The sequence below is a fragment of the Pseudorasbora parva genome, chromosome 2, assembly GCF_024679245.1.
Source record: "Pseudorasbora parva isolate DD20220531a chromosome 2, ASM2467924v1, whole genome shotgun sequence".
Taxonomy (NCBI): domain Eukaryota; kingdom Metazoa; phylum Chordata; class Actinopteri; order Cypriniformes; family Gobionidae; genus Pseudorasbora; species Pseudorasbora parva.
This window is the reverse complement of record NC_090173.1, coordinates 56,607,223-56,620,925: the sequence shown is the minus strand read 5'-3', so window position 1 is coordinate 56,620,925 and position 13,703 is coordinate 56,607,223. Positions and strand designations below refer to the sequence as shown.

At 41.7% G+C, this 13,703-nt stretch overlaps 1 protein-coding gene across 1 annotated transcript; it reads left to right on the top strand.

Moving 5' to 3' along the window:
* Nucleotides 1-2,735: 2,735 nt before the first annotated feature.
* LOC137047291 (alpha-2-macroglobulin-like protein 1) lies at nt 2,736-12,460 on the top strand. Its single transcript, XM_067424869.1, has 34 exons — nt 2,736-2,888; nt 3,103-3,286; nt 3,350-3,506; nt 3,617-3,669; nt 3,790-3,810; nt 3,942-4,107; nt 4,182-4,266; nt 4,333-4,447; nt 4,521-4,641; nt 4,723-4,832; nt 4,904-5,077; nt 5,147-5,368; nt 5,475-5,687; nt 5,764-5,913; nt 6,133-6,258; nt 6,338-6,431; nt 6,587-6,728; nt 8,779-9,004; nt 9,078-9,201; nt 9,532-9,653; nt 9,744-9,795; nt 9,891-9,974; nt 10,063-10,239; nt 10,325-10,400; nt 10,489-10,645; nt 10,719-10,793; nt 10,871-11,033; nt 11,110-11,294; nt 11,366-11,587; nt 11,660-11,781; nt 11,864-11,945; nt 12,038-12,121; nt 12,191-12,296; nt 12,379-12,460. The coding sequence occupies exons 1-34, from the start codon at nt 2,803-2,805 to the stop codon at nt 12,417-12,419; spliced, it is 4,317 nt and encodes a 1,438-aa protein (XP_067280970.1). The 5' UTR covers nt 2,736-2,802; the 3' UTR covers nt 12,420-12,460.
* The last annotated feature ends 1,243 nt before the right edge of the window (nt 12,461-13,703 follow it).

Genomic DNA, 13,703 nt, shown 5'->3' with positions numbered 1-13,703 from the left:
GCCTGAATTTAATAAATAAGCTTAAATAAATAATATAGCAGACATCCCGTGACGGAGTGATCATTTGCGTTGCACATGACGCGGTCTCATAAATAAACCGAAACTCATATAGTCAAGCAGAGCACGCCGTTCACGCGAGCTGACATGAGTACACGCGGTTTTGGATAAAATGCTGCGCGCTCCATCACTGCATGTGCTGTGAGTTTAATCTGTTTTTTCACTAATCCTACACCAGAACTTCCTGTAAATGGTCTGAAAGTCCGAACTATACAGAAAATGCTTTCACACAAGAAACGAAACGAACCGAACCGAACCTTTGTTCTGTTTGGTCCGGACCGAGACTACCTCTTTTCGTCGGACCAAATTTCGTCTGATTGGTCCGGACCATGGTCCGAGGGAGGTTTCACACCTGTAATTTTGATTCGTACCAAACTGAAAAGTCCGAAAATCTGGACCAAACAAGGTAGGTGTGAAAGCACCCTAAGATTCACATTAAGATGTTTCTGGAAACTCACCATTGACAGCTCAATCCGAGGGGCGGGATAAACGGTTGTCTTTCAAACTCCCTCTTCACGCGATAGGATAGCGCTACAACCAACCAGGTGAAACAGAGCTTGTTGATAGATTAAACATTCGCCGTATCCGGACAGCAAAACTCCGAACACATCTTCCCATTTTAAGAATGACTTCATTGCCGTTCTTTGTTTTTTTCTCAGAGAAAAGCTTAACTCCAAGTCTTCCAGAGTCACGGCCAAAGCTGATTCGAAAGACCGCCGTTCACCCGTTTCTGTGTTTACTAGAAGCACGCAAACGCAACTCGGTCGTCGTCATTATGGCCCCGCCCACCGACTCTATACACGATGTGATTGGCCTGGCAAGAGTTAGGGGAATACAGCTCAGAAGGGTATTGAGAGTTGCTAGACGACACTCTCGGGCAGATTAAATTTGCTGCCGCTAGGGTGCGTCTAGATTTCTAGGCTAGTGATTTGTAATTATTGCAGAGAATGTCTGTGATCTTAATCCCATGCGAATTGGTCATGTCTGTAATCTGTAAAGTAAAAATTCCCCCGCAAATTACCTACCATATTTCGCCGAACACCAAGGTCCTCTGATAATATAAGTCCCGTGCGAATCGACATCTCTGTGATTTGGCCAGGATTAGGCAGATCGTATATAGTTTTTGCAAGGTTTTTATTTCCTGTGCGCATTTATATCTTTATCTTTCACGAAGAATGGAGGCTGCGTTCATAATGCGGACCGTTATGAATTCCCGTGCGGCCATACGGATTACTTTCACTTTAGAATAAGTACCAATCTGGGAGCCAACTGATTGAATGGTGTGTTTAATATCAATATCAATACTATTCTTAATGAAAAACATAACAACAGAACAGTAAAATGACAAGCTCGCTTAAATGGCTGCTTTTACATTTAGCTTTGAAACTGAATCTTCCGCCGTATATTGTCAGCTTCTCACTCGTGATAAATGAAAGCTGTCGCTTGCCACTGTGCTCAGTTCAGTTTTCAACTGTAGCGTCTGTTCTCTAACTGAATGAAATATTTTGTATTTCCTATAAAACAATCAAAACGATATCGATACACATGAATGTTTATGATTTCATACAGCTATATCTATAACAAAAAAAAACATTTACAAGTCTTGACATCATATCCAGGAGAAAAGTCAGTAAATTCGAGTAAGATCACAGGTTTTGCTTATCCCGTGGGAATGTGCCACGCAAAACTCAGAAGTAGGGGAGTAATTTCTACATCACAGCGGTCCCTAAATAGTAGGCTTGTTTCAGATGCGCCTTGCCTCGCCTGAAATAAAGGTGAGGGGAGAAGTGAAAAAAGTGCAGGCAAGCCGGACAGTTCTCTCTTCTTGTAGTGGATCAGACACCTGCGAGATCAGTTGCGGATATCGCGGGATTCACACTGGTGCGCTCTGTTGCTGATAAACTGGATGTCATTTAAGTTCTGTTGCTTTTATATGAAAATAAATATTATGAACAAGACACCCAAAGTTTTTGTTATTTATTTCCATTCGAAAGACCTGTTTATCAAGCATTTTTACTTTAATTACATACATGTTTTTATAAATATGACAACAATCACATAACCCACAGAGAGATCACACTGTCCAAGAGTTTGGGAATATTCACACATAATTTATACACATTAAAACATGATATCAGAGTTTTAAAATCAAACATTTAAAAAAAGAAAAATACATCACGGTTGTTTAAGCCAATAAGCATTAAGCTGTGTCGTCAGCAAGTCGTTTCCCATCGGACTTTTGGTCAGCGCAGTCGGTGGAGAGCAACTGCGCTCGACTGCAGAATCCGACACATCCGCCTTTCGCTCGCGAGAGATTTTTGACATACTTCAGCATGACATCAGAACAAGGCGGACCGCCCTCGGACACTTTTCTAACCGGCATGCATCTCGCGCTGATCACCGGTGATCGGTTCTGCGCAGATTTTGCTCATCTCAAAAAAGCCTAATACTAAGCCCCTTATGCAAATAGCCTCTTAGCCGGCAGACTACTTCCTCTTTATACAGGTGGAATGTACCACTTCGCCCTTAATAACACAATGAAATGTACCATCTCGCCCTCAATAGCAGTAATAATTGATCACATCACCACATTAACGAGCTTAATGAATTCCTCCTGACAATTAAGAGTGGTTTAAATATCAGTGCAGCTGCTCAAGAGAAGCTGCAGATTAGAATTTAGTAAATTGGTGTAAGGTTTTTGACCGAGACATCTGCTTTTGTTCTAGTCTTGAATGATCCTTCATAATGGCTGTGAGAGATGTTCTTTGTGTTTGGAAAGGGCTTATTTTAGCTCTTTTCATCTTTGCTGTTGAAGGACAGAGATCAGGGCCGTAAGTAAATGTACTTTAAAGTGAATGAACTATGTCTTTTTTGTTTTAACCTAATTTCTCAAAGTTTGTATTTCTTGGCAAAATAACTTGTTCTTAGTCTCTAGTACAACATGTGTGCCAAATACTTTTGTGTATTATTATAATTATATATTTATTTTATACACTTGCATGAATGTTTCAATCTATGACACTGAATGTCTGACTGTTTTCACAGAGCCTTTTTGGTGACGTTTCCTGCACTGCTTGAGTCCAGCTCTGATGTCAAATTGTGTGCTAGTCTCTTAAAACCCAATGAGAGTCTTACAATGACCGTTTCTCTGCTTGATGACAAAAATATGACAATTCAACTTGTCCAGCAGAGATCTTCAACAGAGTTTCACCGCTGTTTTAGTTTCAAGGTTTGTCATTGTGTGGCACATGCAGCACTTTGGTCTGGTTTTTGTTAACCTGTTTCTCCACAGGCTCCTCAAGTGGATGGAGACTCTGTGCAGAAGCTGAAGGTGGAAGTCCAAGGAAGGGTCTTCAAAATGACGGAAGAGCGGAAGGTCATGTTCAGATCTTACCGACCTTTGACCTTCATCCAAACAGACAAACCCATCTACAATCCAGGACAAACGGGTGAGCTGTGAATGAACCTTGGTTGACTATTAGAACTTGTAGTGTAATGGACAGTCTACGCTTTCAATTGCATTTTGTAATGGCCATGAGTTTCTGTTTCCCTTTTGTAGTGAATTTCAGAGTTGTGACCATGACTGCCAAATTTGTGCCCCTTGATCAAATGGTAAGTGCATCTGTCTGTCATATCCATGGTTTTCAAAATGGTGTACAAGGTGATGTGCAAATGGTGACGCTGATGTTTCATCAGCATGTAATAGTTAATATTACTGTCTTTGTCTTGCAGTACAGTCTGGTGGTAGTGGAGGTGAGTGATCCAGAGCCAGTCTTTCAATGAATGCTGCAACTGATTTATTTCTGCATGGTTTTAGATTTGCAGGTTCTATTTTTCTGAACTTTTTATACAAGCTGTGGTGCCTCTCCCTCTCCCCCCAATAGGATAATAATAATAACCGCATTGGTCAGTGGCCAAACGTTTCCTCAACTGGATGGATCTTGCAGCTTTCTCATGAGTTAAACCCAGAGGCTCAGATAGGGATGTACATGCTAAAGGCTTTTATTGGTGACCAAATGATCACCCAAGGTTTTGAGGTGAAAAAATATGGTAAGTCATCGTTCTAGTACAAAAGTACAACTGCAAACCTGAGGTCCTAATTAAGCAGTTTTTTTCCGGTTTAGTTTTACCCAAGTTTGACGTTACCGTAAACGCACCACAGACATACAGCGTTGCAGATGTGGGACTGAAAGTTGAGGCTTGTGCCACGTGAGTAAAGCTCTCTTCTTGTCTTGTGGTTGGTTCTTGATCTCATTCCTTGTAACTCTTTCCCAGATACACTTATGGCCAACCTGTACCTGGTCAGGCATTAGTGGAAGTGTGCCGTGAGCCGTATTCATATGTTGTGGTTCCTGATTTGACCCGTCGCTGCCTGAATAAAACCGTAAAGGTGTGACCACTGCCATACAGAGCAAGGTTTTTCTTCTGCTTGACTTTATAATGACTCTCTGTTCTGCAACCAGATGAATGCCACTGGCTGTGCCTCCCTTAGCTTCAGTACATCAGTGTTTTTCACCACCAAATTTGAGGATAAAATGGAAGATAATTTTCTTGTTAACTTCAACATCACTGAAGAGGGCACTGGTGAGCTACTGGCTGATTTTTAACCAGTGACCCATGTCTTTTATTTGGTGTTTATACTCTTTTCCTTTTTTACTTCCGTAGATGTAATGGTGTCAAAATCCACAACTGTGTATATTACATTTGAAGTTGGGAAGATCACATTTGTAGAGCTCCCAGATTCTTTTAGAACCGGATCAACGGTCGCTGGAACGGCAAGTAAAAGTCCATGTTACAGAAGCCTGCACATTGGTTCCCATTCCTAGCCTTTTGTTTTTCCCTAAAGATTTTGGCAGCGGCTTTCAATGGTACTCCAATTGTGAACAAAGCGGTGTATCTCCTGGATGGTAACAGCTGGCCTAATAAGCTGCTCCTAAATCTTACCACAAACCAGAAGGGACTGGCCACGTTCTCCCTCAACACTGCTAATTTTGACCCTAAGGCTGATCTCAATCTGGTGGTATGAATTCATTTTTTATTTTATTTTAAATTACTACTCAAGAATTCAATGCTGCTCATTATTCACCAGGCAAGTGCTACTCCAGAACTTTATTATGGTTACAAATCGCCATACTTCAGTACGGATGAGAGGGTGCTTCGCCAACCTGCAACTCCTGACAGCCCAACATTCAGTGAACTGAATATAGTGGCGCTTGAGCAGCCGCTCAAATGTGGCGCCACTCTTCCAGTGACTGTGAATTATTCTTTTGTTGGTGAAACTGGCAACTACAATGCGGACATCATCTATATGGTGACTAAAACTAGCAATTGTGGTGGTTTTTAAAAAACGAATTGTGCCCTGGCACATTTCATGCGCTGATCTGTCTTTTTTTTTTTTTTTTTTTTTTTTTTTTCAGGTCTTGTCCAGAGGAGTGATTGTCCTCCATGGATTTCAGACGGTCGCAGCGAGGGCTTCTAATACCGTCACAAGCGGCTCTGTGTCGTTCCAGCTGTCTGTCGGTGTGGATATGGCTCCAGCGGTGCAGATTCTGGTCTACTGTGTTTTGCCCAGTGGGAGTGTAGTTGTTGGTACAGCAGCTTTTGACACAGAAATGTGTTTTCAAAACAAGGTATGATGTGCTGTAGCATCTCTTGGCTGCGAGTGGGGAATGGTGACGTCCGACAGTGTGTTCTTCCTTGGTTCAGGTGTCTCTACAGTTCTCTCCTGCTACAGCCGTTCCTGCTGAGAGAAATGTCCTGACTGTCTCTGCTCAAGCAGGATCTCTGTGTGGTATCAGTGCTGTAGATCGGAGCATCCAGTTCATGGCACCAGGAAGACGCCTGAGTGCAGAAATGGTACCCATGTGCCATTTGTTCATTTTTCCTGTTGGACCTGCTTTCAAATCCAGTTTCAACTTTGGGATTTGATTCTCCCGCTGCCGGATTAGTCGGGCAAAAAAGTGGTTGTTATAATTTTAAAGCCTTAACTTTTATTAGCTTGTGACTGTAACAAACCAAATGTTAGTGTAATTCATTTTCCTGTGACACTAACACAGACTTGTTCCATGGACCCAGGTGTTCAACATGATCCCAGTGCGCTTGCAGTCATATTACCCATACGGAACTGAGGATGAACAGGAGTGTCTTATTTTTCGACCCAGTCGAGCTGTTCCCACAGATCATGCCTACCTACAATTCCAGGTAGAAACTCATTCATGACCCTGTAGTCACTGAAATAAGGACCCTGTAGTATTCAATTTCATCTTTTTGTCACTGACAGAGTGTGGGCCTGAAGCTTGCAACAAACCTGAATGTACGAGAACCTGAGTGTGTGAAGTACAAAGACCTGGTATATTATCGTAACCTCTTTAGACGTAGGTTTACCATTCTTTCCATGCTTATTTATTTTTGTGACTTGGTGAATTTGAGGTTTTCACAGTTGTTGCTGGTTTGTTTTTATAACTGTATCAAGATGGACTGTTCAGAACTAGTGCATGCAAAAACCAGTTACTTCTATTCTTTATTTCAGCATACTTTGGATCTGAACGGTATGAAGCGCGTTCAATGGCTGCTTCTCTGCAAGGTGGTGAGGGTTGGACCAGCTCCACCTCTGACGTGACCATCAGGACGTACTTTCCAGAAACGTGGATATGGCAACTGACTAAATTGGGGTTAGTGACGCATCTTAATTTCACCAGCTGGCCTATGTAAAGCCCCTTACCACAATCCTGCCGCTGGCCATTTTGATGAATCAGTGTGTCAAGCCAGTGACTAAAATGATCAACTTCAAGTCATTTCTGTTAGTAGCATGAAACAAATGTTTAAATTAGGCTACAGAGCGCAAGTGTTCTGACTGTTTGGCTCTGTCAGTTATCTGCAGTGCACAATTTTTCAAACTGCCATTAAGGTGCACAACATAAGCTCTTACTGTATTCATGCCATGTTTGCTGTGGTGAGAAGCATTTTGTGAGAGAGAACGTTGCAAAGTTCACTTGTATTTATTCAGAGCCCTCCGATACAACACTTTCTCAGCAATCTTTCCACAGCTCTGTTTCTCTACTGGCAGCGAGTGCTAGCCTGACAAGCCAGACCCACATCAAGCTGTTTGATCTGGAAACTCACCATTGACAGGGCTCAATCTGAGGGGCGGGACAAACGGTTGTCTTTCAAACTCCCTCTGCACGGTGTGCATGCAATTGGATGGCACTACAACCAACCAGAGCAACAAAGGTGAAGCAGAGCTATTTGAAAGATTAAACTTTCGCCGCATCCGGTTGGCAAAATGCAGCATCCCTCCTTTAAGAATGACTTCAGTGCTGTTCTTTTCTCAGAGAAATGCCTGACTCAAGCCTTCCAGAGTCACGGTCAAAGCCGATTCAAAAGGCTGTCGTTCGCCAGTTTCTGTGTTTGCTGGAAGCACGCAAGCCCAACTAGGCTGTCATTATGTGTCCAGATCAAAACGTGAAGCAGACAAATACTCTTATTGCTAGTTTTGATTGTCGACATTAGCCGTTGTCGATTTTTGATGTCATCACACATTGCATGCGACAGAAAAGCTGAGAATCTCTGCTCTCTATAGACATGTGGCTCATGATTCTAGACCAATCAGAGCCCGAGATTTACCTTTACAAAGTTGAAGAGGTGGAGCCTTTTCGATTTCCTAGTGGCCAGTTTATGTCCATGCAGATGAGTAGGAGTTATTAGACACTTTGGTCAGCTAAATCTCAATAACTTGTATTTGCAAGGAGAGATCAAATTTTTCCCCTGTTTAGTGCCAATTTATAGAATCAACAGAAACTTCCAAAAAGCTTGGATCCCAAAATGACAAGGAAATAGATTTTTTTTTTAAACAAATTAATTAAAAATAAATCCAAAACAAATAAATATCATAAGATTGTGAATAGATACAATATAATGTATGCAATATTCCACCACTGTGTTAATTTAGTTTTTAACTGTAAAATGTTTTTTTTTTTTTTTTTTAAATCAATTTACTCCAATGTATGTGGTTAGGGCGCTCTATTAAATTCAGATTCCTAATTCTCAAAAAAATGCAAAAATGTGCTGCAGAGCTTAAGTGGTTAACTGGCAAGGCTTTAAAATGCATGCAAATAATGAACTTATGATTGACTAACTGTTCTGTGAGTATAACTGACACCAGCACTTCAAGCGTGGCTAAACGCCTAACTTTAGTGCATATGATTGGATATTTGCTCCTATCAGCGCATACTCACAGGCAGAAACGGAGCTAAAATAAACTAAGATTTCAAATAGAGAGAAATAAAACTGCAAATCACAATCCTGTATTGAACAGTGACTGCCATACCGAATGATTCAATATTATATTGAGAATTGTGGCATCCCTAAATTATATCTGTGCTCCCTTAAACATCACTTCAAAGTGTCAATGAGTGAGTCTTCAACACTGGATTTAGCTTGCATGTTGGTATGCATGAACATTAGTCAGTTTATTTTAACCTCCCCCAAATACCACTTTTTTGTATTAGTTTTTCTTGTGCTTTGCTATAATTCTGCAACTGTCCCCCACTAAATTTGTAACTTGCCAGAGGAGTGTCTGTAAACTGGAAAGATGTGAAGGGGAGCAGAATTTGTAACATTTAGTCGCTAAAACAAAATACAAATGGCTTGGCTAGCCCGGTTTCCACGTCATAGGACGGAGAAACGAGGAGGGATATTGAGTTTTGTTTATTTTTAATTCAGAGCCTCTGGATCCACACAAGTTCCTCTAACAGTTCCTGACACAATCACCACATGGGAGGCCGAGGCGTTCTGCCTGTCCTCGACAGGTTTTGGTCTGGCTCCTCCGGCGCTGCTGACTGTCTTCCAGCCCTTTTTCTTGGAGCTCTCCCTGCCGTACTCCATCATCCGGGGGGAGTCTTTTGAGCTGAAAGCCACGGTCTTCAACTATCTGTCCAACTGCATCATGGTCTGTCTTATTTATAATGGATCTGTATAGAGCTCAGTGCCTTTGCCTAATGTTCACTGTCATTGTTTGGCAGGTTCAAGTAACTCCAGCTCAGTCTTCAGCCTTCACTCTGAAACCATGGAATGATCCGTATTCGTCCTGTCTCTGTGCCAATGAGAGAAGAACCTTTAAATGGGTTTTCACAGCTTCTGTTCTTGGTCAGTTTTGGACCATCGGTCCCTCTCAAATGAAGTTTGAGGTGTTAGTCAAAACAGCCCACAATAATGGTTACACTTTTCAAATCAAGTGTCAATTAATTTGAATTACCATAACATTTTAGCTTCATAGTTTTTATAAAGTAATTTTAAATTGTATGTAATCTAATGAATTAAAATGCTCTACATTTGAGAACTAGTCAAACTAGGGTTCAGGATTAATAAATAATGGGTAAATATTGTAAGGTTTATGCTTGGAGATGCAGTGAACAAGACTGCAATTAAAATCCAATTTATAGGGTATCCTAAATCACTACCTGTCTGTCACTGCAGGAACTGTCAATGTAACTGTCAATGCTTCAGCTGAACCATCCCAGACTCGATGTGGCACTGAAGTCGTGACCGTCCCGACAAGAGGACGCACTGATGTAGTCACTCAACATCTACTTGTCCTGGTCTGTTCACGTCTTTCTGGATACTTGAGTGGAATTTATTTTATTTTTGTTTTTCTCTTAAACTACTAATGTGTTCTTAATGCTTTTTAGGCTGAAGGAGTTGAAAGGACAAGCACCCAGAGTTTGTTACTGTGTCCAAAGGGTTTGTTTGCACTCCATGATTCTCCAATTCGTTCTCCCAGTACAGCCAAACATTAGCCAAGCACCCAATGCTGATCTGTTCTGTTTGGTCCATAGGAAACGTTCTTTCTGAAGATGTGACCCTGACATTTCCATTAAATGTGATCCAGGGATCAGCCAGATGCTCTGTTTCAGTCCTTGGTAAAGGTGTCTGGTCACTTGTGCTTTTTTGTTCTTTAATTATTTCTTCACATTGCCCCCATCTCCCCCCCCCCCCCCCCCCCAATAGGAGACATGATTGGTCTTGCACTGAAGAATGTGGATGGGTTGTTGCAAATGCCATCTGGCTGTGGAGAGCAGAATATGGCTGGTCTTGCTCCCATTATTTATATCATGCAGTACCTGGGTGTCACAGGGCAACTCACCACAGCCATCCGAGAGACTGCCACGGGCTACCTTCAGAGAGGTGACTATGGCTCTTTTGGTTGGGAATCCCTAGAACTTTCAATTCTCCTCCCATAGACTGTATACATTCTTGTTGTCCTGAACAGGGTACCAAGGACAACTGAACTACAGACACACTGATGGTTCATTCAGCACTTTTGGTTATGATGAATCCAATTCATGGTGAGTTTCCCGTTGTTCTACGGTCACGTATAATCTCTTGTGGCACATCGTGTAAGTTTTTATTTTGTGACCACTTCTCCACGTTCAGGTTGACTGCCTTTGTCCTGAGGTCTTTTGGTCTAGCGAGCAAATTTGTATTCGTTGACCCAAATGTCCTGCAGACTGCAAAGGACTGGTTGATCAGCAATCAGGCTTCAGACGGCTGTTTCATGCAGCAGGGAACTCTGTACCACTATGAAATGAAGGTGGTCACATTACTTAAAATGCTCCATAATGGACTCGAGGGCTGAGACTGTGCTAAATATACCTGTGTTTTAGGGTGGAGTTGATGATAATGTGACTATGACTGCCTACGTTGTTGCATCACTGCTTGAACTAGGTGTCCCTGCCAAGGTAAGTTCTCCAGTAGTTGTATGATTTCCTTGACAACCGACCTTTTGTCTTTCATCTGATATCTGCTTTGTTTTCAGGATCCCGTCATAACCAATGCTCTGTCATGCTTGAGGCCTGTTGTTGGGAACCTGAGAAACACTTATGCCACGGCTCTGCTGGCCTACACCTTCAGTCTAGCTGGAGAGACCACCTCTCGCTCGCAGCTTCTAACCACATTGAACAACCTTGCCGTTTCAGAAGGTAAGATTTACCAGCCTCTTGTTTAAGGTGTTCAGGTTCTTAGTCAACAACTTTCTCCCTACCGTCTCATCCTAAGGCTTTAAGCTCCATTGGTCTCAGACGACATCTGGTGATATTCTGGCGGTGGAGATCAGCTCTTACGTTCTGCTAGCAGTTCTCACAGTTCAGCCTCTCACAACAGCTAATCTGAGCTATGCTAACCGCATTGTCAACTGGCTGGTGACCCAGCAGAATCCCTATGGCGGCTTCTCCTCCACCCAGGTGCCTCTGACTACCCAACATGAGTGCCATCATATAGGAGGAGGTTTTAATCAGATTTTTACTTGTTTTAGGACACTGTGGTGGCTCTTCATGCCCTGTCTGTATATGCTGCTCAAGTATTCAAGTTGGACGGCTCCAGCACTGTGACTGTACAGTCCTCGGTGGTAGGAGGAGACTCTTATAGCTTCAGTGTGAATAAGGACAACAGGCTGCTGTATCAGGAGAAGCCACTAAAGAATTTTCCTGGCAAATATAGTGTTAAAGCATCAGGATCCACTTGTGTGCCTGTGCAGGTCTGTATCTCTCCCCTCTCTTTCAGTTTTCTATTGTGCACATCCTAATTCGGTTTTATTTTGCAATCATAGCTTGCATGTTTCTACAACATTCCGACACCTATCACAGTTTCCAAAATGCTGACGGTTGAAGCAAAGGTAAAGGGAGACTGCCGACTGGTAGGGGCCAACCTCCTGTTGAACTTCACTGTGAAGTAAGAACAAATTTGCCTGTTAAAATCATCTAGTTTCTTTCTGGATCATGTTGACTGAACCCTTTATTCTTGCATCATCAAGATACAATGGTGCAAAAGCAAGTACTAACATGGTTATCGTAGACATTAAAGTCCTGTCAGGCTTCACAGCTGACACATCACTGGTACGTATGTTTACGATGATTTAGAAAGTCTTAAGATGCTGGAAGCTCCTTCAGATGTAGTTTTCCTTTTCTCCTTTGGCCCTTCTCCTCAGCTTGGTTCTCCACCCCAATCGTTTGCCCCACTCGTGGAGCGCGTTGATGCTGAAGATGATCGTGTCCTAGTGTATCTGAAAGAGGTGAGTACATCACCTATATCTGCTGCCATTTTTATGTATGTGCTGCTGTTCATCTCTTCTGTCTCGCAGGTTCTCAAAGGCTTCCCTATTACTTACACACTACAACTGAAACGGGTTCTTGCAGTGCAAAATCTCAAGCCAGCAGTCATCAAAGTTTATGACTACTATCAGACAAGTATGCTTTTGTCATTGGCTGAACTTCCTGTAGAATTGCCTTTGTTTACTGACTAATATCTTGTTCTTTTTTTTTTTTTCAGGTGATCAGTTTGAGACCACATACACATCCCCCTGTTCATGAGTGCTGTAGAACAGAAGTCAAATAAAGCTCTTTTTATAAAATTGTTTTCTGTTTCTGTGGATTAAAGTTTGACAGTATTCTAGTGTAACCCAGGTTACCAGTGGATTGAGAAGGAAGCAGAATTTAATTCCGAAATGGTTTAAAAGAATGAAAGATTGAGCTATTCATAAGACCATGAAACTATGATTTAAGTATATAAATATTACAATAAAATTGTAATATATAAGCTCGCTAGTGAATGACATTATACGTCGGCTATCGCAGCAGTTGGTAGGAGTTGCGCGTTTAAGAAACGTTGTCCCCTCCCGAGATACTTATTGCTTGGGGCAAAGTGTTTAGGGACATGACACGCTATGTGAACACTATCGGGAAATGTGTCCTCTAGAGTCTAGCGCAGGGTTTCTCAACCTTTTGCCTACTGTGACCTACTTTATTTATTTTTTTGTATGCCAGTCATACGACCTAAGGCTGGAAATGAATAAACAACATTTTAGACCTAGGCTAGTTTATAAAAATACAGCTGTTCATTGTCAGTTCAGTGCATTAAAATTGAAAGTGCAGTTCATGTTAACTAATGAACCATATTGCAAAGTTTTACCATTAATTTCACAAACACTTTTTTTTTTTTTTTTTTTTTTTTTTTTTTCAATAATTCAGTAGACTGGCAAACTGATTAATTTTTACTCGCATTAGTGACATTTGAGACTGCCGCACTGAAACAATATCCAGACGTGGTGGAATTGGAAAGGGCCACTCGTAGTGTTGCACTCAAACTAGCTGTTGTCAGTCTATTCCTGCTTTTTGTTTTCATTGCAGTCACTGAAAATCCTGACTCGTCCTGTTTGAATCCAAAAGGAATTCAGGTCTCAAGCTAACAGGCCGTGGCTGCATACAGTATAGGTCTGGCATCTCGAGCGCTGCTGTTACCAAGCAACGGGGTAAAATGTGGGGCAAAAAGAGTAGGACCTTGTCCAATAAGAGCCGTTCGCAGCAGTGATACCTTATTGTGATTAGGACTGTTTAGAAACAGTTCAAAAGTTACAGCAATAATATTCAACATATACGAAATTTGAAAATAGGGTAATGCATAGAAAGTCTCATGACCCCCTATAGAATGATTCACGACCCACTGGTTGAGAAACACTGCTCTAGAGAAGTCCTGGGTTAAATTCATTCTTATGTTCATTGGATGATTTCCTCAATTTTTTTATTGAAGGGAAGCATTTTCTCAGAAATAATGGAAACTTGTGTTCGGTCTATGAAAAAAAAAAAGGCGTTTGGGGG